The sequence below is a fragment of the Pleurodeles waltl genome, chromosome 3_1 (genome assembly GCF_031143425.1).
Source record: "Pleurodeles waltl isolate 20211129_DDA chromosome 3_1, aPleWal1.hap1.20221129, whole genome shotgun sequence".
Lineage (NCBI taxonomy): Eukaryota > Metazoa > Chordata > Amphibia > Caudata > Salamandridae > Pleurodeles > Pleurodeles waltl.
In genome coordinates, this window is record NC_090440.1 from 1995664402 (window position 1) to 1995689549 (window position 25148).

The 25148-nt window shown below is 43.7% G+C and overlaps 1 protein-coding gene across 2 annotated transcripts in view; it reads left to right on the plus strand.

Annotated features, from left to right (window-relative positions):
- CLTC (clathrin heavy chain) overlaps positions 1 to 25148 on the plus strand; it is a 723592-nt gene that overhangs the window by 419520 nt on the left and 278924 nt on the right. For both annotated transcript variants that reach the window (XM_069226425.1, XM_069226426.1), the window contains exons 17-19: positions 3569 to 3803; positions 13795 to 13917; positions 18398 to 18543. In XM_069226425.1, coding sequence (XP_069082526.1) covers positions 3569 to 3803; positions 13795 to 13917; positions 18398 to 18543 — 504 coding nt within the window. The remainder of the gene's footprint in view (positions 1 to 3568; positions 3804 to 13794; positions 13918 to 18397; positions 18544 to 25148) is intronic.

Consider the following 25148-nt stretch of genomic DNA (forward strand, 5'->3'; position numbering starts at 1 on the left):
GTAGGATAAGTAGCATTATCCGTATATGTGATAAAGTAAAATGTTTGTGGATCGTACCATTTATGACTTTAATGAAGATACCTGAAATGCACAACCAGTACAATTTTTATATAATCTTTTCTTTTGTGGCATTAGGATACCTGGCCCTGCTGCTAACCAACTTCATTATATCTATTTTAATGACTGTGGAGAGATTGAAATCCTGGTTAATTATCCACTATTTTGAAGCACAGTGCTCCATAGTGTCCAGCAGGTGCTTTATCATGTTGCTGACCTGTGTAAGACTTAATTTTGTGATTCTTTAGACAAGATGAAATATGTCACTGTGATTCCTCAGGAGGTGTTAAAAAGCATGCACAACAGTTTGATATCATTATTGTTAAATGTTTATTCCCCCATTGTATGAATAGTACTTTACTGTCCAACTGTTAAACATTCAAACTAATGTACAAGTTTTTTAAAGTTTCAAGTTTTCTTTTATTTCATGAATTGGAACTCCTAAAAGGTCCACATGTAAAACCAGTTCCTAAAATGACAAAACAACCTAAGAACATACATTTAAAAATTTCACAGACAAATAAAAAAAATATTACAGTTATACAAATACAATGCACACATAATATATCGCTGAAGGGAATCTGAGATTGATCAAGTTATTCACATTATTCAAATTAGCCTCTTGAGTGTAAAACATTAATGTTCGGGGGAAAAAGAGCCATAAAGTGCCTCAAACAGTGCAACATGGAACCCTAGGGAGACTTCTCATAGAGAACCTTCACGTACCATAACATTTTCTACAATAAAACAGTTATGTAACATGAACTTCCAAACCGAAATAATAAAAAAGCAGTCAATACAATCTAAGACAATCGACCCTAAGCAGTAAAAAAGTGAATTAAGAGACACCAAGAAATCTTGTTATAATTCTCCAGTCTGCCCTATGGAATACATTGTCAGACTTCTTATTTATCACCAATACAAAGCAATCAAAAGAGATTTAGAAAAGACTGAACGAACTTTAAAATCCTAAAACAAAAATCATTTGGAGGATTAAAGAGAGCTTCTCCTGCTGACAGCAGAATATTAAAATGCAGGTAAAGGGGTTTGAGCCATTTTTTCCTGGCCGGGGCTAAAGCCGGACAAATGAATAATACATGCTTACAATTCTGCACGCCCAGTTGACAGAGGTCACGATTATTATCAGATCCATCCCATTTAAGAGGCAATCTATCTAATCTCAGCAAAAGGTACAGGCACCTTATCCCATGGTGAAGATTTCAGGCAAGATAGGGCTGTGATTTGTTTAAAAAATTAATGATTCAGTTAACCTGGTCAATCTCTTATTACTACAGAACTGTAAGTCAGAGGAGAAACTTTTCAAACAAGACACTTCTTTTAAAAGAGTTTTAAAAGTAATGGGCAGAGAGGATTGAATCAAATCTGGATTTAGCTAGAACAATTGTAAAGCTAAATTTATAATTTTTAAAAAAAACGATTTTTCTTTCAATCTATTAAAGATTTATGTAAAGGCTAGGTTTCTTAGGGTAGATGCCTTACTGCGGTCTAAACTGTAATCCCTCCTAACCACAGCCACAAGGCCCAGTACAAAGACTTTCTTAATACCAAATTCGAGCCTTGGGGCTGCCACTGAGGCAGAGTTATTACAAAAGGCTAGGCGTCTTAATATCTGCCCTTCCGTCTTATCTAAAAACTTCCATGTGGAAATCTCTGTGCCCTCTAGAGCATACAAGAGTGGCCGGGATCTATCTTTGGTAAACCGTTGGTGGAAATGATGCCGGCTAACTGCTGTAAAAAGTGCAACTAAACCTTGTGCTTGTGATAGACCCTTAGAGGCATTATTGTGCATGTGATCTTGGTCACTGAGTGAAGAGGAGAACATTTCCCCCAAACAAAAGTAAGGTTTTACCCGCTCTAGCTTGTGTTGGCCCAAAGACCTAGAGAAGGTAATTTTCTTATCCAGTTTTTTGACAAGGAAACACATAACTTGAGATTTAGAAGGCAAGACTGTGGATATCCTCCAATTGTAGGTGGAAAACCATCCATATTTTGCCGAAAACTGGGTAGGTCATAGATATATATATATATAAAGAGAATAACAATGGTGCCAACAAACGGCACCAGGTAGAGGAGTGCAAACCCATACTCAAACCTAGCAGGTTTGGGGGGGGGGGCGGGGGTAACCCAGCTCATATAGTTTATTCCATAGTATTTTCCTATCCACTCTATCGAAGGCCGTAGAAAAATCTTTAAACGCTCAATATGCTGTTCCGCACCTTATCTGAATATATTTGTCATTTATCGTATGTAGCAATAAAATATTATCCAAAGTACTATGTTCCCTTCTGAAACCTGCTTGTTCCAGAGGAAGTAGCTCATTATGCTTGACCCAGGAAGTTCAATGTGCTAGAATACTTTTTGCAAATATCTTACCAGACGCATCCAATAATGCAATTTGGCGATAATCTACGGGCAAGGATTTATCACCCTTTTTATATAATCTGGCAATGACACTCCCTGTCCAGGAATCTGAAACTCTGCTTTTTAAGTAGCAGGCACAGAAGACCGGATGAAGGATTTTTGCCCAAAGCAGAGGTTCAAGTTTAATTAAAGCCACAGGACCTCATCAGGTCCCACTGCTCCGGAATTCCTCATTGTCCTAATGAACCCCTCAATTTCGGTCACGGAGGGGGGACCCCAGCTAGTATTTTCACTCCAGTCCATTTCCCATGGCTCTCACCTCATTCAGATTTTGGACAGTTTTAGTTTGTCATTAGCCAGCTTTTATTGAACCTATATTTAATATTCATTTTATGTTATTGAGATTTCTAAGTATGCCGTAGTATGCCATTAGAGCATATTGATCTTGTATTTTCTTTCAGTGTAAAATCTGTGCTTGCATTTTATCCTGAAACGTCGCTTAGTAGAAGGTAGTCCATAACAGCCACAGTAATCTACCCCAAAAATACATTTTTCATTAAAAAGAAATGCTAAGAGGTTAAGTGTCAACTAAGGGAGTGCGGTGGCTTACTTTTCTGTTTAGGCCCCAGGTAAGAGTTTACTCAAGTAAAATTGTAACATTTTGCTGCAATGCTGTAGTGAGTTAGGGCATCCTTTATAGAAGTGTTTGTCACTGTTGCTCTGTTTTATCCCATAGTCTTTATTTGTAAATGAGCTAGGCTAAACCAGGAAATGACTTAATCGACTACATAAGTAGGTCATATCACATACAATAAGACCCAAGAGGAGTGCTTTCCTAAATGAGTGTATGTTCTCCACTGTGAATTAGCATTTTTGTAAAAGCCTGCTAGCAGTTTGTGATGTTATGGTTGTGAGGGGAAGAGAGAAACCAAATAAAAAGAAAATGTTGTGTGTGTGTCTTTATAAGATGTTCATCACATTCAAGGGTTCAGATACAATGTTTTTTTCAAGTATCACACAACCTCTCCCACCCTTCGAAGACCCATCACCATGGTACTTTGGTTGCAAGGTTGTCATTAAATTTGTGTGAAATTCTTTAATTTCAGTGTGTTGTGTTTTTACCATTCAGGTTAAAACTGCTTCTGCCTTGGTTGGAGTCAAGAATCCATGAGGGCTGTGAGGAACCTGCTACCCATAATGCCCTGGCAAAGATCTACATTGATAGCAACAACAACCCAGAGAGATTTTTGCGGGAGAATCCTTATTATGACAGTCGCGTTGTTGGGAAGTACTGCGAGAAGAGAGACCCCCACCTGGCATGTGTGGCTTATGAGCGAGGCCAGTGCGACCTGGAGCTTATTAATGTATGTAGAGCTTTAATAGTGGAAAAACTATTGAGTAGCTCATGTTAGGCCTAAATATATATAAACATATTCTATATAAATAAGTTGTGTGTGTGTGTATATATGTATATATAAATACATTTATTTCTGCTAATACTTTGAAAGCAGAAAAAAGTTGCACACAACGTGTCAGCTTCTTAAAGCAAAAAAAGCTTTATTACAAAATAAACTCAACAAGCATTTTTTAATAGCTGAACTCAGCAAACGTTTCTTAATGGCAACGTGTTTCGACACGAACGTGTCTTCATCACAGCCAAATTTTAAAAAAACAGTGCCCATTTCCTCTTGGCTTTTTAAACTACCCCTGCATAAACATAGAAGAAATACTCTCATCATTATATAACCATTTTTGATCCCACCATATACTTATTGGTATCCTGCTCACAATTCTCCATTTATCTCATTAAATGTTATATGTTCGATGGCATCTGTCGCTGTAGATACACATGGTCTGCATTAGCTCGCCATCTGGTGTTGGGTCGGAGTGTTACAAGTTGTTTTTCTTCGAAGAAGTGTTTTCGAGTCACTGGACCGAGTGGCTCCTCCTTCTGTGCTCATTGCGCATGGGCGTCGACTCCATCTTCGATTGTTTTCTTTCCGCCATCGGGTTCGGACGTGTTCCTGTCGCTCCGAGTTTCGGAACGGAAAGATAGCTGAAAACGGAAGATTTTCGACGGTATCGTTGCGAACCGGTTCGAGATAAACACATACGACAACGCATTGAACATCGAAGCGCTTCGGTGCCCTTCGGGGTAGATTTCGGCACACCGTCGGGGCCTAGTCGGCCCGACCGCGTGGAGAACAACGCCGATGGAACGGACCCCGTTTCGATTCTGCCCTGAATGCCACAACAAAAATCCTTATACGGACCAACACTCGGTCTGTAACCTGTGCCTGTCACCCGAGCACAGCGAAGAATCCTGTGAGGCCTGTCGGGCGTTCCGGTCCCGAAAAACTCTGCGCGACCGTCGAGCAAGAAGACTGCAGATGGCGTCCACGCCAAAAGAGCATCGACAGTTCGAGACAGAAGAGGAACAGGAGGAATCCTTTTCCATCCAGGATTCAGACTCCGACTAACTCGACCATCCAAAAACAGTGAGTAAGACGTCGAGATCAGAAATTAAAAAAGGCAAAAAGGCCCAGGGGACGCCACTGCCAACCGGCCATGGCTCAACCCAAATTCACGGTGACCAACAATCGGCACCGAAAAAGGCCCATTCAGTGTCGAGATCGTCCGACTCCGGTCGAGACACCGGCACGCAGCCTCCTCGGGACCGAGAGAGTGCTAAAGAGAAGCATCGACACCGAGAGTTCGGTGTCGACACGGATCGACGCCGAGACAGTGGCGCCGAAGATCATAGAGGCCAAGATTTTTCGGCACAAAAGAAGAGGAAGGTTACCTCGGAGCCGAAAAAACAAACAACAGGGTTTTCGGAGCCGAAAAAAGCGCCAACAGACCCAGTTTCAGGCTCCTATACTGAAGAACTTTCTATGTCTTCACAAATGAAAAGACACAGATTCGAACAGGAACTGCAATCCACTGAAGTGGATCACACGCAGAAGCGTATCTTTATTCAGCAGGGGACAGGGAAGATCAGTACCCTTCCACCCATCAAAAGAAAGAGAACACTTCAGTTTGTAGCACGAGAGGCTCCTCAGCAACAAACAGCAAAGACGGTAACACCTCCTCCCTCGCCTCCACCTGTAACTCCGGCTTCACCAACTTACACCCCGTCACATTCGCCGGCTCACACCGCCATGAGCCACGACGACCAAGATCAAGACGCGTGGGACTTGTACGATGCACCAGTGTCTGATAACAGCCCAGACACATACCCAACTAGGCCATCACCACCTGAGGACAGCACAGCCTATTCACAAGTGGTGGCTAGAGCAGCTCAGTTCCATAATGTGGAACTACACTCTGAACAAGTAGAGGATGACTTTTTATTTAACACCCTCTCCTCCACCCACAGCTCCTACCAAAGCCTGCCTATGCTCCCAGGCATGCTTCGCCATGCAAAGGAGATCTTCAAAGAGCCAGTCAAAAGCAGGGCAGTAACGCCTAGAGTGGACAAAAAATATAAGGCGCCTCCTACGGACCCTGTATTCATCACCTCTCAGCTGCCACCAGATTCTGTGGTGGTAGGGGCTGCCAGAAAACGGGCAAATTCACACACTTCTGGGGATGCACCTCCCCCAGATAAAGAAAGCAGAAAGTTTGATGCAGCCGGGAAGAGGGTCGCTGTCCAGGCAGCAAACCAGTGGCGCATCGCAAACTCACAAGCGCTGCTAGCGCGATACGACAGAGCCCACTGGGATGAGATGCAGCATCTCATTGAACATCTCCCAAAAGATCTACAAAAAAGAGCAAAACAGGTTGTTGAAGAAGGTCAAAACATTTCCAACAATCAAATACGCTCCTCTATGGATGCAGCAGACACAGCCGCAAGGACCATTAATACGTCGGTTACCATCCGTAGGCACGCATGGCTCAGAACGTCTGGATTGAAGCCAGAAATTCAGCAGGCAGTAATTAACATGCCAGTAAACGAAAAAATGCTGTTCGGTCCGGAGGTCGACACAGCCATAGAAAAGCTCAAAAAGGACACTGACACTGCCAAGGCCATGGGCGCACTCTACTCCCCGCAGAGCAGAGGATCTTATACCACCTTCCGCAAAACACCTTTTAGAGGAGGGTTTCGGGGTCTGGCCACACAAGCCAGTACCTCACAGTCCGCACCGTCCACCTACCAGGGACAGTACAGGGGAGGCTTTCGGGGCCAGTATAGAGGAGGGCAATTCCCTAGGAATAGAGGAAGATTTCAAAGCCCCAAAACCACTACCAACAAGCAGTGACTCACACGTCACTCACCCCCCCCACACAACACCAGTGGGGGGAAGGATAGGTCAATATTACGAAGCATGGGAGGAAATACCTACAGACACATGGGTCCTAGCAATTATCCAACATGGTTATTGCATAGAATTCCTGCAATTCCCTCCAGACATACCACCAAAATCACAAAATTTATCAAAACACCATTCACAGCTTCTAGAGATAGAAGTTCAAGCACTACTGCAAAAAAATGCAATAGAATTAGTACCAAGCACACAAATACAGGAGTTTATTCACTGTACTTCTTGATACCAAAAAAGGACAAAACACTGAGACCAATTCTGGACGTCAGAGTAGTAAACACATTCATCAAATCAGACCACTTTCACATGGTCACACTACAAGAAGTGTTACCATTGCTCAAAAAACACAACTACATGACAACCCTAGACCTCAAAGACGCATATTTCCATATACCAATACATCAATCACACAGAAAATATCTAAGGTTTGTATTCAAAGGAATACATTACCAATTCAAAGTATTGCCTTTCGGTTTAACAACCGCTCCAAGGGTATTCACAAAATGCCTAGCAGTAGTCGCTGCACACATCAGAAGGCAGCAAATACATGTATTCCCGTATCTAGACGACTGGCTAATCAAAACCAGTTCGCTCACACAATGCTCAAACCACACAAATCAAGTCATACAAACCCTCTACAAACTAGGGTTCACCGTCAACTTTGCAAAATCCAACATTCAGCCAAGCAAAGTACAGCAATATCTAGGAGCCATAATAGACACGACAAAAGGAGTAGCAACGCCAACTCCACAAAGAATTCACAATTTCAACAGAGTCATTCAACACATGTCTCCAAATCAAACAATACAAGCAAGAACAATACTACAGCTCCTAGGCATGATGTCCTCATGCATAGCCATTCTCCCAAACGCAAGACTGCACATGAGGCCCTTACAACAATGCCTAGCCTCATGGTGGTCTCAAGCACAGGGTCACCTTCTAGATCTGGTGTTAATAGACCGCCAAACTTACCTCTCGCTTCTATGGTGGAACAGTATAAATTTAAACAAAGGGCGGCCTCTCCAAGACCCAGTGCCACAGTACGTAATAACAACAGATGCTTCCATGATAGGGTGGGGAGCACATCTCAATCAACACACCATAAGAGGACAATGGAACATACATCAAACAAAACTGCATATAAATCATCTAGAATTATTAGCAGTTTTTCAAGCACTAAAAGCTTTCCAACCAATCATAACCCACAAATACATCCTTGTCAAAACAGACAACATGACAACGATGTATTATCTAAACAAACAAGGAGGAACACATTCAACGCAGTTAAGCTTATTAGCTCAAAACATATGGAAGTGGGCAATCCACCATCAAATTCGCCTCATAGCACAGTTTATTCCAGGGATCCAGAATCAACTGGCAGACAATCTCTCTCGAGATCACCAACAAGTCCACGAATGGGAAATCCACCCACAAATTCTGAACACCTACTTCACACTCTGGGGAACACCTCAGATAGACTTATTTGCAACAAAAGAGAACGCAAAATGCCAAAACTTCGCGTCCAGATACCCACACAAGCAATCCCAAGGCAATGCCCTATGGATGAACTGGTCAGGAATATTTGCTTACGCTTTTCCTCCTCTCCCTCTCCTCCCTTATCTAGTGAACAAATTGAGTCAAAACAAACTCAAACTCATTTTAATAGCACCAACGTGGGCAAGACAACCCTGGTACACAACACTGCTAGATCTTTCTGTAGTACCCCACATCAAACTGCCGAACAAACCAGATCTGTTAACGCAACACAACCAACAGATCAGACACCCAGATCCAGCATCGCTGAATCTAGCAATCTGGCTCCTGAAATCCTAGAATTCGGACACTTACAACTTAGCCAAGAGTGTATGGAGGTCATAAAGCAGGCCAGAAGGTCATCCACTAGACACTGCTACGCAAGTAAGTGGAAAAGATTTGTTTGTTACTGCCATCATAATCAGATACAACCACTAGACGCAACTCCAAAACATATAATAAATTACTTGCTCCATTTACAAAAAGCAAGGCTAGCCTTCTCTTCTATTAAAATACACCTTGCAGCAATATCTGCATACCTGCAGACTACCTATTCAACTTCCTTGTATAGGATACCAGTCATCAAAGCATTCATAGAAGGTCTTAAAAGAATTATACCACCGAGAACACCACCTGTTCCTTCATGGAACCTAAACGTGGTCCTAACAAGACTCATGGGCCCACCTTTCGAACCCATGCACTCTTGCGGAATACAATTCCTAACCTGGAAAGTTGCCTTTCTCATCGCCATTACATCTCTGAGAAGAGTAAGTGAAATTCAAGCGTTCACAACACAGGAACCTTTTATACAAATACATAAAAATAAGGTTGTCCTACGACCTAATCCAAAATTTTTACCAAAAGTTATTTCACCGTTCCATCTAAATCAAACGGTAGAACTACCTGTTTTTTTCCCACAGCCAGATTCTGTGGCTGAAAGAGCACTACATACATTAGATGTCAAAAGAGCATTAATGTACTACATTGACAGAACAAAGAACATCAGAAAGACTAAACAGCTATTTATTGCATTCCAAAAACCTCATGCAGGTAACCCAATATCAAAACAAGGTATAGCCAGATGGATTGTTAAATGCATCCAAATCTGCTACCTTAAAGCAAAAAGACAACTGCCCATTACTCCCAGGGCACATTCAACCAGGAAAAAAGGTGCTTCAATGGCCTTTTTAGGAAACATCCCAATGCATGAAATATGTAAGGCAGCCACATGGTCTACGCCTCACACATTCACCAAACACTACTGTATAGATGTGCTATCCGCACAACAAGCCGCAGTAGGTCAAGCTGTATTAAGAACTCTATTTCAGACAACTTCTACTCCTACAGGCTAATCCACCGCTTATGGGGAAATAACTGCTTACTAGTCTATGCAGACCATGTGTATCTACAGCGACAGATGCCATCGAACTGAAAATGTCACTTACCCAGTGTACATCTGTTCGTGGCATCAGTCGCTGAGATTCACATGGGCCCACCCACCTCCCCGGAAGCCTGTAGCAGTTCAGAAGTTACCTTCAATTTTGTACATTTGTATATATATTATTTAAACCTTTAATAGGTACATACTTACACATTTCATTGCGCGGGCACTATTACTATAGTACAACTCCTACCTCACCCTCTGCGGGGAAAACAATCGAAGATGGAGTCGACGCCCATGCGCAATGAGCACAGAAGGAGGAGCCACTCGGTCCAGTGACTCGAAAACACTTCTTCGAAGAAAAACAACTTGTAACACTCCGACCCAACACCAGATGGCGAGCTAATGCAGACCATGTGAATCTCAGCGACTGATGCCACGAACAGATGTACACTGGGTAAGTGACATTTTCATTACATGATATTTACTCTCAGTGAAAAGCAGAAAAAAACAAAAGGAAAAACTATTAATATGTATGAAACCGCTAACAAAAATTTAGTTACACCTCCTTATATTTTCATTTTCACATTAATCCTACATGAATATAAAGCTCCTCGTCCTCGTTCAGTCCCCCTGGTGTCTTGGTCCCCAAAAGTATAATGTACTCGGATTCCCTTACCCTCATATTCTTTTCCCTGTCTCCTCCACAAATATTTCTCTCAATTTCATCAATGCCAAAAAATCTCAAAGTATTAGGATCATGGTTATGCATTTTTGACTAGTGTCTAGCAACTGGGTATGACACATCATAATTTTTAATAGCCCTATAATGCTCCAAGATCCTCCTCTTCACAGGACCAATTGTACTACCTACATATTGCAACCCGCAAGGGCATTGTAAGACATATATGCAATAATCTGACACACAGGAAATGGCTTTGTTCATCGTCCTAATTTCCCCCAAGGCCGTTTTGTACACTTGCTATTACTGCAAGCTTTACATCTACCACATTTATAAAAACCCTTCTGTTGACCAAACCAGCTAATTGCTGACTGAGTCTGTATATTCAAATAGCTATGGACCAAAATGTCACGCAGGGATTTCGCCTTGCGATTTGTAAACTGTGGGTGAGAAGCTACCACCTTTCCCATTACAGGATCATTCTTAACTAAATACCAATTTTTCATTATTACTTTCCAGATTACCGAACTGGCATTATTATAAGTAATCATTCTCGTCTCTGGAATTGTCTCCTCCTGATTGTAAGTTTTCATCAACAAGGTCTCCCGCTTAATTTTAGTTACCTTCTCACTGGCTATGCGTAACACGCGATCTGGATAAAACCTGGCTCACAATCTACTTATCATCCTCCTCTCCTCATCCTTATAGGCCTCTCAGGTACTACAATTCCTTCTCACCCTAAGTAACTCACAATATGGAATATTCCATTTCAAAATAGTGGGGTGATGGCTACTCGCATGCAGGATACTATTACCAGTTGTATCCTTACGGTATAACCTCGTTTGTAATGTATTATCCTGCACTTCCAACATTACATCCAAAAATTCAATTTTTGTTGGATGTATCTTCCTGGTAAATCTCAAATTCCAATTATTAGCAGAAATGTGATCTAGAAATTCCTCCAAATCTCGTTGCGTTCCCTCCCAGATCATAAAAAGAACATCAATATATCTCGTCCACATTAAGACATGTCTAGTCCATCTCTGATTCCCCTCTGTCCATACCTGTGTGGCCTCCCACCACACCATAAAAATTCCAGCATAACTTAGGGCAAAGCAACTCCCCATCGCAGTCCCAACCAGTTGGCGATACCACGTATCCCTGAATAGGAAAAAATTGTTTGGACAGAAGTCCATCATGTCTAGTAGCATCATTGAATGGTTGTATCTGCTCAACGGCCTATCACGGAAAAAGTACCTACATGCTTGAATCTACAAATTATGCTGAATACAAGTATATAAGGATTCCACATCTAAGGTAACCAACAAGTAATGTGGCTCTCAGGGAATCCCTTCAATCTTGGATATAAAATCCATGGTATCCCTGCAGTAAGATGGTCAGGCCATCACATATGGTAAAATAAAAAATCTAAATACATAGACGTACGTTCTAAAAGACTATGGTGGATTATCATGATTTTTGTGGATTTTGGGTAACATATAGAAGCATGGTACAGTGGGCTTTTTAACCAACAAGAATTGTTATTCATCCATACTAAGTAATCCCCTGTCTCTCCAATCAAACAATTTGCTATGATATTGATCTATCGATGTGATATAATGCTGCATTGTAGTCACTTCATAGTTTCCCATATCATTAAGTTGTCTTTTTGCTTCCATGCAATATTTGACATCCCACAGAACCACATTCCCACCCTTATCAGAAGGTTTTATTACAATACTGCGCTCCTCAATAAGCTTTTTAAAGCTAATTTCTGTTCCTGATCTGGATTTGATACATAATCTCCTTTCTTAAATTTGCGCCATATATCCATCAATTCCTTAACAACAACTTCATGGAAGGTGTCAATAGAACCATGTGTGACAGGTGGATTAAATCTGGATTTCAATTTAAAAGGAGTGACTTCTGGTCTGTTTAATTCCAGGTCCAAAGATTCAAGAAAGTCACGTTCATCCATCCCAGAAACATCAACCTCCCCCAAGTCAGCCAAAGTGAATAAACCCTCTGTCACTTATACATAACTCCATAGGAACAGGATTAACAACAGTAGGAGTTAGATCAATTTACTTTCTATATTCCTGTTGCAAAAATAACTTCCTTAATTTCAGTTTGCGTACAAAAAGGAACAAATCAATCCTAGTTCTACAAAAATCAAAATCAGCCGTAGGGCAAAAAGATCAACCTAATTCCAAAAGTGAATGTTCTGCTAAAGTTAATTGATGATCAGACAGATTGATAACCGTGAGAGAGTCCCCCCCACTCATTTCTTTTTTACTTGTCTCATGGGCCTCCCTCGAATAATTGTATCCTTGATTCCTCCAGTTGCCCCTATGTATCCTTGGTCTCCTTTGTTCTTTCCTCCTTTTCCTTTTGGAGGCCGCCCTCGTGCTGATTGATTCCTTTGTTTAAAAAAAAAAAAAAACGGTATTCATCCAATGAAGTAAATTGGGAGAGAATCTTTGACTGACACTACTTGTAATTCATCATAATCTGATGAGTAATTATCAGAACTGGATTCAGATATCACCAATTCTTGTTTCCTTAAAGACCCAAACTGCTTATATCGTTGGATAGCCTGACCAAACATTCGTCCAAAAGTTAATATTCTTCCCTGTGCATAATCTTGCTTATCCCTCAAAAATGTACATCTCTCTCTCTGTTTGATTTCTTCCTCATATTTCTCCAACCGCTTCTCCATCATTACTAGGAAATTAGTTATCACCTCCTGCTCAGGATGTTTATCCAAAACCTCCTTAACTTTAGTCAACTCGTCCGTTAGCTGTTCCAGTTCCAATGACGCATATTTAACTTATAACTTTAACATCGATTTGCAAATCTCAGCCATTAATTTAGACCATTCTTCCAATAGTTTGGGATTCGGGTTCTGGTATGTAGGAGGTAATAAAAATCCTTAATTCCCCAGGGACCCCTCCAACCTCAATATAATTCGCCAATGAAATCACTTCCCAAGTCCTACTGATTTCCTTTTTCAATAATTTCTCATAACTAAGCAATTGCTGTTTAATTGTTTTCACCGGTGATTCCTGCCCTTTAGTTAAACTGCCCAAACTGGTGGTCGAAATATCTGCAGTTTCACCAAACAAATCCTTGGCAGCTTCCAGGCATTTCTCCCCTATTTTACTCATAGCTGAATATCAAGGTTATCCAATAAATCCTCACAAAAACTCACTGAAGACGCAGCCAAAAAAGAAGAAACAAACAAAATAGAAAAAGGAATAAAAATTTTTTTAAAAACGAAGAAGCTATAAAAGACACGTTCCACCCTTCACCAATTAACTCAAGGGTGACACCTCTGCCGTATTTTAAGAAAATACGTCTCAATACCATCATATTCTAAGAAAAATAATATGTGTGTGCACTTATTTCAATTTTCTGTTTCTTTTGTCATTTAGGTATGCAATGAAAATTCATTATTCAAGAGCTTGTCGCGTTACTTAGTTCGTCGCAAAGACCCAGAGTTGTGGGCCAGTGTTCTCCTGGAAAGCAATCCATACAGAAGACCTCTCATAGATCAGGTAGGTTGTTTTTGGTACCATGTTTGATCCAGACATGTAACTTCTCACAACTGCTACTCTACAAAATAGTTTGTAATATACTTCCAGTGCAATGTTGCACTAAAGGATGGAAGTTTGTGTTCGTAGCATGTGTGGCTGTAGATACACATGTCCGGAATATTCCTACCTTCTAGTGTTGTACTTTGATGTTTGCAACTTGTTTTTCTTCGAAGAAGTCTTTTGTCTCAAGGTATAGTGACTCCTCCCTTAGGTGGCAATGCACATGAGTATGGCTCCATTGTTAGATTGTTTGTTCTGCCATCTGGCTTGGGGGCGAGTACTGAGTTGGTTCAGCTTATCGCCAGGCCCACTCAATTGCTTGAGTCCTGTGCTAAGCAACAACTCACTGCAACTGATTCTGGATCTCATTTCTGTTTTCGTGTCTACTCAACGAATACAGAAAGCACATTTTCTCTGTTACTCACTGCTGGGGCCCTCTGCCGTCCTCTCCTGAATCACATCCACGAGAGTGCCAAGTCAGTGATGGAAAAGATGCCCTTTCAATACTGCCCTCAGTGCCATTTCAAGGTTCCCCTAAGAGACTACCATAAAGTCTGCGGTATCTGCTTCTCCGCTGAGCAGGACGAGCAGCAGGACGTCTGGTGGCTTGTCTCTGGCTTTAGAGCAGTTTCTGTTAAACCTAGCATTTGATGGTAAATCTATTTGACCCACAGGTGGATCAAATGATCAAACATCAAAGACACTGACACAGCCAAAGCCCTGGGTGCTCTTCAGACATCAACTCCAAGGGATTGCTTTCAGAGGTCACAGTATAGAGGAGGCAGTAAGACCACCTCCACAGACCCTCATCCTTCTTTTCAGAGACATCATAACCATATCCCCAGCAGGCAAAACGGGTATTCTAGAGGGGGTTACAGGGGCAACAGCATCAGGGGTAGGGGGGAAAAGGGGTTTAGCTAAAGCAGTACCTTCTCGAAGCAGCGACTTCCTTCAAACTCTACTAACCCCAGACACACAACATGTGTTTGTTGGGAGTTAGACTGCAGGAGGGGGGGGGGGGTCCTCCTTGTTTGGAAGAGATCACCTGTAACCATTTGGTTCTCCATCAGAGCATGGCTGATGTCTGGCGCTCACTTCAAACCCACCAAACTTCCACCCTGCAAACATAACCTCTCAGCAGAACACCAGCACCTTCTTTAATAAGAGGGTCAGGTGCTCATTCTCAACGGAGCAACACAAACCGTGCCACTGCATTATCACTTTGAGGTATACTTTCTAATCCCTAAAAAGGACAAGTCTCCAAGGTCCATAGTAGACCTCAGTACCCTCCAAAAGTACACCCTCAGAACATTTCTTCATGATCACTCTGCTGGATGTCATCCCACTGCCTCAGCAAGGCCGCTTCATGCCTGCACTCTTATCTGAAGGACACCTACATCTACATACCCATCCATCCTTCTCACACTACCTATGCTTTGTGGTAAGTGGTTAACATTACTAGTTCAAGGTTTGCCAGTCAGTGTCACAACAGCCCCCACGGTATTAACTAAATGCTAACTGTGGTTGTCACATATAGAAGGGACGGCATTCATGTGTTCCCCTGCCTAGATGATTGACTGATCAAGAGTGCAGGCAAACTGTGTCTCACTCACGCCCAAGCTTCTATATCCCTCTCCAACTGTTTGCGGCTCACCATAAATTGTGAAGTCCCACCGCCAGCCCCTTCAGAGCCAGTCCTTTCTTGGGGCCGTTCTTAATACAATACATTCACCTGCAAGGCTTAACCCAGCCTAGCAAGGGTGCAGCTATTCCAGCAGATACTATCTCTTTCCAGCTAAATAGTCATCTCACAGTAAGAGCAGTTAAGTGCCTGCTTGGGATAATGTCCTCTGGTATAGCAGTTGTCTCCCATGCAAGGCTGTACATGTGTCTGCTCCAGCACAGTGGTAAAAGGCAGAGGTTCACTTCAAGGATCTCATGTTTGTACAGGCCAACACCCATCGCTGTCTGCAGTGGTGGAATAGCAACAATTTGTTCCAGGGTGGGCTCTTCATGGACCAGGTTACGCAGGTGACTGTCACTACAGATGCATCACTTGGGTTGGGTGGCGCATCTTCAACAAGTAACTGCTCAGCGCATGTGGTAACCACAACAAAAGTGTCTCCACATAAATTAACTTTAGCTTCTGGCCATCTATTTGGCTCAGTGCCTTTTTTTCGGGAAGTTTAGCACAAAATAGTCATAAAGACAGACAACATGATTGCTGTGTGTTATCTCCAAAAGCAAGGCAGCACACACAGCAGTTGTCATCACTGATGCAACAAATTTAGCAAGGTAACTTCACCATCAGATACACTGGCAGAGTACCTTCCCGGCGTAATCAACCAATTTACAAACCTGCTCAGCAGGATATGGCAACAAGTCCTCAAGTGGCAACTCCATCCCTAAGTCCTACTCCCGTACTTCAAACTTTGGGGGTTCCTGAGGTCGACTTCACCCAAATGCCAAACTTTTGCCTCTAGGCTCCCACAGTCTGAGCAATTCTTTATGCATAAATTGGCCAGGTGTCTTTGCCTATGCTTGCCCACTCCTCCTGCATGCGGTCTGAAAGCTTCTGTAAACGTCCTTCATTTTTACCGTGGTTGCTTCTAGTTAGGCCAGACAATCCTGGTTCTTGACCCTCCTAAAGATGTCAGTTGCCCCAACCAAGAAGCTTCCCAATAGGCCTTCTAACTCAGAACCTAGGCATAATCAGGCACCCCAAACCCAGACAGCAGTTTGGTTTGCGAGGTATCTCAGATGTATATAGTCAGACGTATGTCGACCCACTGTGCAAGCTTGTTATGCGGCCAAGTAGAAAGCGTTGGTCCATTACTGCATTTCCAAGCACCTGGACCCGTTAAAACCTGCAGTTAAAGAGATCTGCTACATTCTCTGCTAGCAAAAATCAGGCCTTGCTTAAACTTACATGCGTCTCCACTTGGCTGCTATTGTAGCCTATCTGCAGAACAGGCAACACTCTGCTTTAGTCAAGATCCTTTTCATCAAAGTTTTAAATGGAAAGTCTGAACTGAGTTATCCCACCCAGGATACCTTCCCTGTCTGGAACCTGAATGTTTTTCCTTACCAGGCTCATGGGTCCTCCTTCTGAGCCTCTGCATCTGATAGAGACTTCTAGTTGCAGTTTCCTTACCTTAGAATTTCCCTCAAGCGTCAGTCTGGATCTGGATAATTTTTTTCCAGCAGTACACCTGCACGCCGCCTGGTGGCGTCTGTCGACTCAGTGTTCGTCATTAGTGTCATGGTAACCCGAAGTTCCATTCCAAGGCACTTCGACTGCAACCAAACCATTGATCTCCCTGTCTTTTCCTTTAGCCAGACTGTCACAGAGAGGGCTCTTCTCACGCTTGCCGTCAAGTGTTCTCTTATGTACTACATTGACAGGACCAACCCCTTTATATGAAACTCTGCAACGTTTTGTTGCTTTTGCCAAACCTTGCAAAGGGCATGCTCTGTCAAAGGCGGGCATAGCTAGATAGATTTTCAAGTGCTACCCATACCGACTACATAAGGACTAAAAGATGATTGCATGCCTGGTCCAGGTTGGCCCTCCACACAGAAAAAAGTATCCACTATGACTTTCCGTGGGAATATCCCCGTAACTGACATTTGTACGCCAGTTACATGGTTCACTAATCACCTTTGCCAAGCACTAGTGTGTGTGTACGTTAGCACACACCAACAACCTAGAGTTGGTCAAGCTGTTCTAAGAACTTGGTTTTAGTTTTTTTTCAACATCCACCAGCTCACGCCTGCCTAGAAGAGTACTTACTACTTTACAGTCTGTGCAAAGCATGTGCATCTACATGTTACAAACAGAATGTTACCCTGTAAGCATCAGTTTGTAGCATGTTAATCATGTAGATTCATATGCACCCACCCTCCTCCCTGGAAGCCTTTGATTGTTTCTTATGTACACTTCATTTAAACTCTTTGTATATGACTTCTTGCATGGTCACCCCATTTTCCTTTTTTGCTGCGCTATATCTATGCCCACCCACTGTGTGTAAAACAATGGAGTCAGTGCACATGTGCTTTGCCAACAAAGGGAGGAAAGTTGAAATACTACAAAGAAAAAACTTTGCAAACGCCCAAACCCAACTCTAGATGGTAGGAGTATGCACAGCATGTGAATCTACAGCATTACATGCTATGACCAAACACTTACTTAGGATAAGTAACATATTCCTTCATGATGTCATCTCTCTCCCAACCTTTGTGTGTTATTGTCCCAGTCACGTTTTTGACTTTCCAAATCTTCTCCACCTGGTGATAGAAGTCCTAATCGCTCATCTGTGTGTTACACAGACAAGCAATATTTCACAGTTCTGATAACATTTCCTAGAAGTTTGTGGCCTTAAAAAGAATATCATCTTTTCCCCTGTAACCCTTCATTCTGATTTTGTTTTCTTTGCCAAAGGTTGTACAAACTGCTCTCTCTGAAACCCAGGACCCTGAGGAAGTGTCTGTTACAGTGAAAGCCTTTATGACTGCAGATCTGCCCAATGAACTCATAGAACTTCTGGAGAAAATAGTCCTGGACAACTCTGTCTTCAGTGAGCATAGGTATGAGAGAGCTACTGTGGCTGTCATTTCCTCAAAGTCTTGTGTTTACAATATTCAGTTTCTTTATTGTAATTCCCATTGTTATGTAGCCAAAACGTTCTTAAAATAGTGGATTCCAGAAATCCAAAAGATAAGCTGAAATCAATGGACATATCATGGAACTGGTTTTGACAGTAGAAGAGAGAGTACTACTTAGAGTAATATTTCAAGTCCTTAAAGCTGGCTGGATGTCCGAACAGACAACGCTGGTACACAGATTCACTAGCACAAACTTTGTGGGCGTAGTTTCCCCTAGTTATGAGTAAGCAGTTGTCCTTGCCAGTCTGCAAATCATGTCCTTCTGTGTTCATCTTACATAGATATCTTAAAATGAGGGTGAATAGGTGATTAAGAACCCCTCTCAACCCTAGTTTTGGGTAGGCCTTGTAATATGGTGCTCTGACTTAGCTTTGTTCCTGGATTTCAGACATTTGGCTCCCCTCCAGTTCCTCACAGTACCACCAGTCCATCCCTTTCCTAGTTTGCCCCAAGTTTACCTACATTTAGTTGGGTATGCACACTTACCCGTCCCACATGATATTTTCTGTTAGTGTGTGGTTTTTCCCGCTACTTTCTGATGCCCAAAAAGTAGGTGGTTTTTGGCCTTTTCTAGCTCTGTACCCTTTCAACATCTTTAAAGGATGGAGAAATTCAAAATGTTCACCCTGGCCAAGGTTTTGTCTGCCCTTGGAAGGTGGCATTGGACCTGCAGGATGCTTATTTCCATATGCCTGTGCTGCTTCCCCATTGGCTCTACTTGTGATTCTTGGTGGGTGAGGAGCATTTTCAGGTCGCGTTTGCTCCCTCTTGGTCTTACAAATGCCTCCTTTACCATCTAACGTCTGGATGCTGCCTGACAGTGTGATGCCAGAAGTCTCCTCGCCTGTATGCATTTCAGGGGTTCAATTAGCTGGTGATCTCACTTACTGCACATTAACAAGACTTCCTCCACCCTGTTTTGCTCTGATGCAAATGCTTTGTAAAATATTGCCCTGCATTCCAATATTAGCAAGGAACATTTAGAGTACCATTCCAAGTAGAATTGATTTTGTAATGCCCTATTTTTGAACTCCATGGCTTATTTACTTAAGCGCCTGTTGCATATTCAGATGCCGACTGACAAATTGGCTTTCGCCTGCCTATTTTCATCTGAGTCTTGGTGCCTCTCAGTACTACACTGGCTTCTCATAATGGGGAGAATCTTCTTTAAGTTCTTATGTATCGCTTTCATTGCTGTTCCCAAGACTGGCCCTCGCTTCCTTCCAAGGTAATTCAAACTGCACACGCCATTAAGAGCTTTCTGTTCATCAAACACCAGTCTCCTCTGTGTTTCCCAGTTCAGTAAATCCAGGATGGGTGGATGTTATTTTTCAGTCAAAGCAGCACAGCTGTCAGGAGTTGATTGTAGGAAGCTAGGTTCTGGTTCCGGGACAACATGCCAATTCCCCTGCCACAGGGTCCATCTGGCACCTGGACAGGCAGGAAAATTAGCTATGCTGGAGGTGTCACATTTCTAGTCTGGGCATTCCCCTAGGGTGGCCAGCCTGAACTGGACACCACTGAGGAAATTCCACCATCTTGTGTGTGGTGGTATTTAGGACCTCTGGGCAGGGTGATGCCCATTTCCTACAGGAAATGGTCATCTATGGGATGTAGTGACCCAAAGGTAAGTAGCCTATTGACTACTACCCTTCACTCTCCTTAATGCCCCCTAGATTTAGTATTTAGGGGACCCCCTGATATTAGATCCTCACATCTTTGCTGGACACCAAAGGAGTAGACAAGAAGCCTGCTGAATCGGAGAACCGAGGAGTATGACTCAGTTGACGCCAACCCTGCTGGCCTGCCTGCTGCACTCGACTCTTGAGGAGCAACTGACCTGACCTGCCGTTACAGCCTCCAAGAAACTCGGAGAGCTGCCAGTGCCTTGCAAATCGAAAGGAAGAACTCCCATGGAGTAGAGGAGCTGCTCCCCTGCATTCTCAGGCCCCCAAGAAAGAACTGTGAGCACCGGGACCGCCAAAAACCCGATGCCAGATACCATCACGGCACCTGAGCCTAGCAGGAGCTGAAGTGGAACAATGGTGCTGCATGGTCCACAGGCCCTCCAGATACGAAGCCCACCCTGAGTTTCACACTGTGGACTGCGAGCGACCAGGAGACAGAAATCAGATGCCTCAGGACACCTCTGCACCCGTCACCCCAGACAGAGAAGAAGAAAACTAAAGGTGTCCTAAAATTTCCCAGCCTTGTGAGACCTGAGCCTACTTGTTGACTTGGTTGGCCTGGACCCCCAGTCCACGCCTGCAGACTTTCTGCAGGCCCCCCTGCGACTGAGAGGAACTCCAATACCCGACCTGATGCCAGAAGACTCATGCCCTACAGACTGAGGAGGAGTTGGCTGACTGTGTCCCCACGCGCCCGAGGACCTCAAGGGTTGATCTTCCCTGTGGGTTTTGCTGGACTGACCTTCCAGTCCAACCCGGCAGCAACTTTGTGACTGGACCCTTCCCCATTATAGTGAACGGGACACTATACGCCATAACACACCCCTGCACCCAAAGTTTTCCAAGGTGACCTGTTGGTGTGGCCTTGGGCTCTGCCCAGTGCTCACCTTGAGCCTTACAGAACAGTCACATAAGTCACTGTTAAGTGCCCAAATGCAGTACATATTTTTCCCCATTGGATAAAATTACTGCACCCAAAAACTGTCAACTTTTACTTTTAATACCTGTAAAAATTCCTATCTCAAAAAGTACTCATCTGATTCTGGTGAACCTGGTATCAAAAGTTATATAAAATGTGGTACTTTTATAAATTGGTGTTGGATGCGTTTGAGTGTGCGTCACTTACTGTATTAGTGTGTGTCTTACATGCCTAGCACTACCCTCTGATAGTCCTAACTGCTTGACTGCACTACCTGAAAAGAGAGCATTTGGGATGTAATTTGTTCCTCTGTGATATCGCTGGTGATTGCTTTGACTCTTTGCACAGTGTACCTTTTTTTGGTCTCTATATAAAGAGCCAGCTTCCTACATTGATGCCTTCAGGAAATCGCTGAAGGCCTGGTTCTTTAGAGCCTTGTGGTCTGTTGCTTGAATTCGATTTGTCTAGGGATATTGGGGTCTAGCTCCAGGATACTTTGAGGTCATAGTTGCCCTTTATAAACCTTATTCATTTATTTTATTAATTCATGTGGTAGTGCAACAAACATGGCGGGTGGTGGCCATGGACCCTGTGCCAGGAAGCCTTGCACACTAGAAATGACTGGATTGCCAGAGCATCTTTCTGGTAGTGAACTTCTTGGCGGGCTCACTGAATGCCAGGGCAGACAAACTCAGCCATCTGTGCCTAGCAGAACCGCATGGCAGTTACACCCGAAGATGCTGCAAGGTCTCTTCCAAGAATGGAAAGAACCTTGGCTCAATCTGTTCACCACCGCTAGGAACGAGTATTGTCAGTACTTCTGCATGTTGGTATATCCAAGACGTCTCTAAAAGACATGTTCTGCCTCAAGTGAAACTCTGGACTCCTTTATGCCTTTCCGTCAATACCATTTATGCCCTAAGTTATCAAGAAGGTCAGGGCAGACCAGACCCAAGTCATCCTTGTGGAGCCGGTCTGGGCACATAGTATGGTATCCAGAACTCCAGGGCTTGAGCATCTGCCCTCTGACCAGACTGACCCTCCAAGATTATTTGCAGCAGAAAGGTCATGTTCTCCTCCCTGACCTCTGCAACCTGCACTTTAGTGTGTGGAAATTAAGCAGCAGCAGCTAAACACATTTGTCCTCTGGAGGTAGTTGGCGTCGTCTTGGCAGGCACCCCTCAATGAAAACTGAAAATGCCTGTCATTGGGACAAATGTGTAGTTTGGTGTGCCACTTGCCAGATTGATCATCTCCAGGCAAAATTGCCTCTTCTGTTATTTGTCCTGTTTTATCTGGCAAGGCTTTGCTCTGGACACAGTTAAAGGTTGTATTTCGCCTACTCACGGTTCCCTCAATAGCCCCTCTTTATTTAAATCACCAGTTGTATGGTGCTTTTTGAAAAGACATTTCCCCCTTATCCGTTTGTGATGCTTCAATGGGACCTCAAACTTGTCCTTAATTATTTAATGTGTACTCCTTTTGAATCACTCAACAGTTATCCTTTGTGGCCATGTAGCACCTATTTCCAAAGGGAGACGGTGTTGCCTCCCTCTCCCTAAGGAAATCATTTGTTCTGCCTTCCTCTGCCTGAGCTGGTCAAGCAGCAGGAGGGCAGAAACGTGTCTGAGGGGTGGCAGTGGTGTGTGCTGCCCAGAAAACCCCAGAAGACTGCTAGGAGCAATGCTTAAGGTCAGTGAAGGAGCTCCAGAGTGCATGGAATCATAGAACTAATGCTGGCATTAGTATTGGGGTATGATTCTGACATGTTTAATACCAAACATGCCCAGGTTTGGAGTTACCATTATGTAGCTGGCGACAGGAATTGACCTGTGTCCAGTACAGAGTTACAATGGGTTCCCCGCACTCAGGAAGTCCAGGGAAATGGAGCTAGAGTTCGTAGGGGCACCTCTGCTCATGCAGGGGTTCCCTTACACACAGGTACCTGCTCCCTACCCTCTGGGCTAGGAGGACCTGCCATAGGGGTGACTAACAGTGACCCGGTACTGTGGCCTGTAGTGAAAGGGTGCATGTACGTTTTCCAACAGGCTGCAATGGTAGGCTTGCAGACACATTTTGCATGGGCTCCCATTGTTGGCACAATGCATGCTGCAGCCCATGGGGAATCCCTGGTGCCCCAGTGCCCTGGGTACCTATGTACGATATACTACGGACTTACATGGAGGCACCAGTATGCCAACTGTGGGGTGTCCTAAGCAACTGAACTTGGAGGGAGAGCGCACAGTCACTGGGGTCCTGGTTAGCAGGATCCCGATGAACACAGTCAAAACCCACTGACAGCAGGCAAAAAGTGGGAGCAACCATGCCAAAAAGAATTTGCTTTCCTACAGTAATAATGCCAAAAGGGGCACTTTCCTACACAATGCATTAGCACTCTGAGTCCCTGGCCTAGATAAATACCAAGCAGCTATGTGGGCGTCCCTCCACACACACAGGAAGAAACACTGTCTGAACAGTCGAGACTGCCGAAAATGGCACTTTGCCCACTCAGTTCTGCAGGGCTTTCTAGTTTGAGTTTGTTTACAGGTCCACCTCCAACTCGGCACTGCTTTGGTGTCTGTTCAGAAGGTGAGGAATCTGCAGCTAGACATCTGTCATAAGAACAAGTTACTCACCTTTGGTAAGACTCTTTCTGGTAGAGACTAGCCTCAGATTCCTCACCAATCGTTCCTCTTCTGTGATTGGACTCTACCACTCAGTAAGATCGTAAGTCTATTAATATGTGCACAGGCCTGTCAATTTGCCTATGGAGCTCTGTGTGGGCGCGAAAAGTCTCAAAAGAAACTGACGTCTGAATACACGGAAGTGGCACCTATATAAGCATTGCACATCTCTTCTGGAGTTAAATGGCATCAGTATGGAGCCACATGGTGCCAAATTCAGGCATGTATAGATACTAGGGAATAGTTTCCCGATCCAGTCTGACTGTGGAATTCTGAAAAGATGAGGAATCTGTGGCTAGATAGTTTCTACCAGAAAGAGCATTACAGAAATTAAGTAATTATTTTCTTCACGGTTTTACTTTTTTTTCTTTTGCTGATTTGGCTTCCCTCAGCAAAAGTATGGGGAGGAGCCTTAGACAGCAGTTTGCATGCTTGCATATTTTTAGAACACACTGATGGAGACCCATACGAGAATGGAACATTTTTATCATCTTAATATTCAGGCAAGAGGCTGCTTATGATCCTGACTAGCTACAAAGCAAAGGACAAAAAGTTGCAGCAGCTGACTTAGAACCAGCGCCTCTGGCCTACATGCTGATCTTGGCAGATCCTATCCAAAGAAGTCTCGTTCTGCTGCTGAGCCTCAAAGAAACCCAGGAGGACTGCTTTCCATAAAGACTCAAGACTCTCGTGAGCAGCGGCTCTATTTTGCAACAAAGTCTCAAGAAAGGACTCCGCAGCCTCCGGAACAGCAAATTCCCAACACCTGAAGTGACCTCTGCACCTGACTTCCACGACCTGAGGTGAAGTCAACAGTGCCAGTGAGATTTCCCAGCTGTCCAGACTCTGAGTCCAGTGTGGTCTCACCCATCTTGGACTCCCCACAAGCCGCCTGCAACCTCTGCAAACAGGCCCCTCTCCCACAACCTTGTGGTGAGAAAACCTGACACCTACAGCAACCACTGCACCCATTGTCCAGACACCCATTTGAGGTGAGTCAATGGTGCCAGTGACGTCCCCTGACTTCCCTGAGCTCCGGTCCACCCTGGGTCCCCCACATGCTGGACTTCCTGACAATGCCTGCAGCTTCAACATGCAGGACCCTCTGAGCATGAGTGCTCCTGGATGAAGAAACCCGACACCTAAGGACACCCCTCCGTCCGTCCCGTCTGGGCCCTGGAGAAAAGGTCCAAAGGTGCACCTACATCCCTGACCACTCCAAGTCTACAACCTACC